Raw genomic sequence first — 3,513 nt, forward strand, 5'->3', positions numbered from 1 at the left:
GGACCAGTCTACTTCCTGGCTAGCATTGGTTTATAATTTTATGACGTAATGGCAATGTCACGTGCCGATAGAAACGGCTGTGATTGGCCATTTGTAAAGTGTCGCCGGCGAAAGTCGCTGGGAAATAGAAACGTTTCTAAATATTTTTGTCGTCGAGGTTGTCGCCGGTCGTTGTCGCGTCAGTGTGCAATGGCTCATAGGAAACAATAGTTTCTAATTTTCTGAAAAGTCGTTTGTCGTTACGGTCGGTCGCTGTCGCTGCAGTGTGGCTTGGCCTTTAATCTGAAGACACTTAAACGTACGCGCCATCTCGTGGCAACTTTCATAACGATCCCAACGAACATTCCTTTGAGAAGGTTCCTGATACCATCCCTGTGCATTCCACTGTTTTGGCGTGTATGTGAACACATTTGGGACTAACAGGGTTTACTAGAATCCCACCACTCCACCACAGAGTCACCGCAGTAGACGTTAGATGAGCGCTGTCGCTCCGCGGCACTTGTTGACAGTTTCCCCAATCTCCAAGCAACCGTGCAGCGGTGCCGCGGTACAGCGGTACGGGCGCAGCAAAGATAAAAACATGTGACGTCACATCACCACTTCGAGGCTATTTTGTTTGGGAAACAGTCGGCGTTTGCGCCAGAATGCCAGTTTTCTCACCTCTTTCTTGTGGGTTTTAAGCAAACGCGCAGTGAAATGGGAGCAACTAGAGTTTATTTTGTCATAATGTAGTTTGATTATGCATGTCACGAAGTATTTGCTAGTCTAGTACTGGAGAAATTAGCGTTTGGATGCGCATTGTGAGCCTTTAAAACATTGAAAACCAGGAAACATCAATCTACAACAACTTAATAATTATCATTGCGAAGATATGTACTTGCCTTGTGTTTAGGCCTACGCACTGAAAATCAGGTCCATTGCCGAATTTAGTCGCACCGAACATGGCGGACATGGCGGCTGTCTGCTTGTTTTCATCCAATTCATCTCAGAAAATACGGTATAACTCGATAAATAAGTAGCGCCTAGTAGCGCCCAGTTACCGCGAGCAAGCCAGAGGTTTATAGAATCGTTTGAGCTATTACATGTGACGCTAGCTGTGGCGATGTTTGGATACCGAGTCAACTGCAAGTTTTTATGGGCAAGAATTTGAAACGGTCTTCTAAACCCTAGCAAAGACCGTTTCTTGGAGCTAGGCGCTAGTATGAGTAGGTCAGTTTCACGTAATGAGAAGCGAGAAAGTAGCTTATGGCTAATGTGACTCCCTACTAGCCACAAGTTGCCTTCTCTCTTCTCACGACGTGACACATCATCACATGATATAGAGCCTGGCCAGGCTAGTGACGTTGTGAGTCGTCAGTGTAATTCCCTACTCTGGTGTTGCCACTGTTGGGTTTACCTCTTTGTATACAACTTCTGAGAGATGTCATAACGTCACTCCAGTCAATCCGATACATTACCCTAGATGATGATCTACCCTAGTAGAACTACCGTAGATTATACTAAAAATAATATTTAAAGGGGTTATTGCGAAATTATTGCTCCAAAACGCACAATCCAAAAAATATAGCTAAATATAGTCTCACCTCATAGCAGATATATTACTGAATAGTGAATACACCACCTTGAAAAACTGAATATTTGGAATTGAACACGCAGAAACACCATGCCATATTTGAGTATAGTGACAATGAATTTGCAAAGTTGCTCAAATCGAGAGTTCCGTGTGTGTGTGTTCAATGAATTTTTGTGAAGGGAATCAGGTTAATGTTGTGATGGTAAATGTGCTCATAGGTTGCAGAGTGTTGTAATGGCATCGGTGAGATCCTATCACGATGTGGAGAACATGAGGAAGCTCTAAGTGAACACAAGGAGGAGCTGCATCTCTGCCAAGCTCTGTCCGACCGCATGGGTCAAGCAATAGCACACAGACGCATCGGTTAGTGTAACAGTCTCTCTAAGCATACTATTTTTAGTTTCGTATAGGAGGTATATGGGCATTAAATAATGTGCATAAAAATAAACATAAGTCAATGTACATATATTTGATACACAGCACAATAATACGTTCATGATGTCTGGCAATATTTGACAATAGAATTTCTGCCTGTACTCCACTTTAGAGGTTCACATTCAAAAGTATTTGCTATGTTATATCGCGTAGTGTTTATTTCAAAGCAGCATGCCCATACTATTTTAATGATAGTTGGCTGTGGAGTTCCTGTCAGGTACATTATATACACTGTCCTGTCATTGGTTTAGGTGAATGCTTCACTGAACTGGGGAACTTTAAATATGCACTACAACATCAGATGAAGCATTTGGAGTTGGCAAGGTTACTACACAGTGGAGCGGAAGAACAGAGAGCTTGGGCCACCCTTGGTAATGTTATTTTGGACGTGTTTTTTTATATTCTTTTTATATACTATGCAATACTTGTTATAGAAATATTGTGGTACAGTGTGATATAGTATTGTGTCATAAATCCAGTAACTATGATTGAATTTTTAAATGTTTTTTTTTATTAGTACTTATCATACTGTGGCCCATTGTTAGAAACAAAATTAGTCTTAAAATTAACTTGTGTTCGTAGACCGTAGACTTGGTATATCTGTGAAAACTTCCAATATTGAAATTACATGGACCATGTCCTAGGTCGGACGCATTTCCAGCATTCAGAGGTCATGGAAGACCAACAGGAAGCAAAACGCCAACTGGAGGAAGCAAGGAAAGCTTTCATGAATGCTCTTGACACTGCCGAAAAAATCCAGGAAGAAATCAAGTAAGTCCTCGACATTAGATCGCAGTCAAAATAGTTGAACGATAGACTTCAACATGACTGCCATTTGATGAATTACTAAAGACATTGAATTCCATTCCACAGCTGTTTGATGAATAATTGACAATTTAAAATATTCAATTCCGTTTCCCAGCTGTCCGATGAATAATTCCATGTTCAAAATGCTCAATTCTTGGGTTATCCACTTAAATTATTAGCGGTTTCAATGGACAAAAAACGGCAATACCCGGGTAGAGCACGCGGGTGTTTACGGCACTCTGGCACGAGCTTTTCTTTCCACGTGTCTCGTGCTACAGGACGGTCGAATACATGCAGATGCGGGCACGGCTGCTGCTCAACCTGGGCCTCGTGAGCGAGCGTCGCGGCGACGTGCAGCGCTGCGAGGAATTCATGAGGCAGGCAATCTACATCGCGCACAAGCACTCTATCGCTGACGACCTCTACAGATGCAACTTCAACCTAGCAGGTAACAGAGGGCAGCGTTGACAGCTACTATTAGCAGCAGCAGCAGTGGAGATGGTGGCGGTGCAGGCGACGGCGCAATGGTGGTTATAGCATTGTAACTATTATAAATTCTCCATCTCTGTGCACTCGTATCTAGATGTATCTCTGTGCACTCGTATCTAGATGTATCTCTGTGCACTCGTATCTAGATGTATCTCTGTGCACTCGTATCTAGATGTATCTCTGTGCACTCGTATCTAGATGTATCTCTG

At 42.7% G+C, this 3,513-nt stretch overlaps 1 protein-coding gene across 1 annotated transcript in view; it reads left to right on the forward strand.

The window, feature by feature from the left end:
• The window catches only part of LOC106806637 (tonsoku-like protein), a 21,316-nt gene that overhangs the window by 1,704 nt on the left and 16,099 nt on the right, over positions 1–3,513 (forward strand). The window contains exons 2-5 of the mRNA XM_014808640.1: positions 1,792–1,936; positions 2,260–2,379; positions 2,653–2,779; positions 3,094–3,263. Coding sequence (XP_014664126.1) covers positions 1,792–1,936; positions 2,260–2,379; positions 2,653–2,779; positions 3,094–3,263 — 562 coding nt within the window. The remainder of the gene's footprint in view (positions 1–1,791; positions 1,937–2,259; positions 2,380–2,652; positions 2,780–3,093; positions 3,264–3,513) is intronic.

The sequence above is a fragment of the Priapulus caudatus genome, unplaced genomic scaffold (genome assembly GCF_000485595.1).
Source record: "Priapulus caudatus unplaced genomic scaffold, Priapulus_caudatus-5.0.1 Scaffold171, whole genome shotgun sequence".
In the NCBI taxonomy this organism is placed as follows: domain Eukaryota; kingdom Metazoa; phylum Priapulida; class Priapulimorpha; order Priapulimorphida; family Priapulidae; genus Priapulus; species Priapulus caudatus.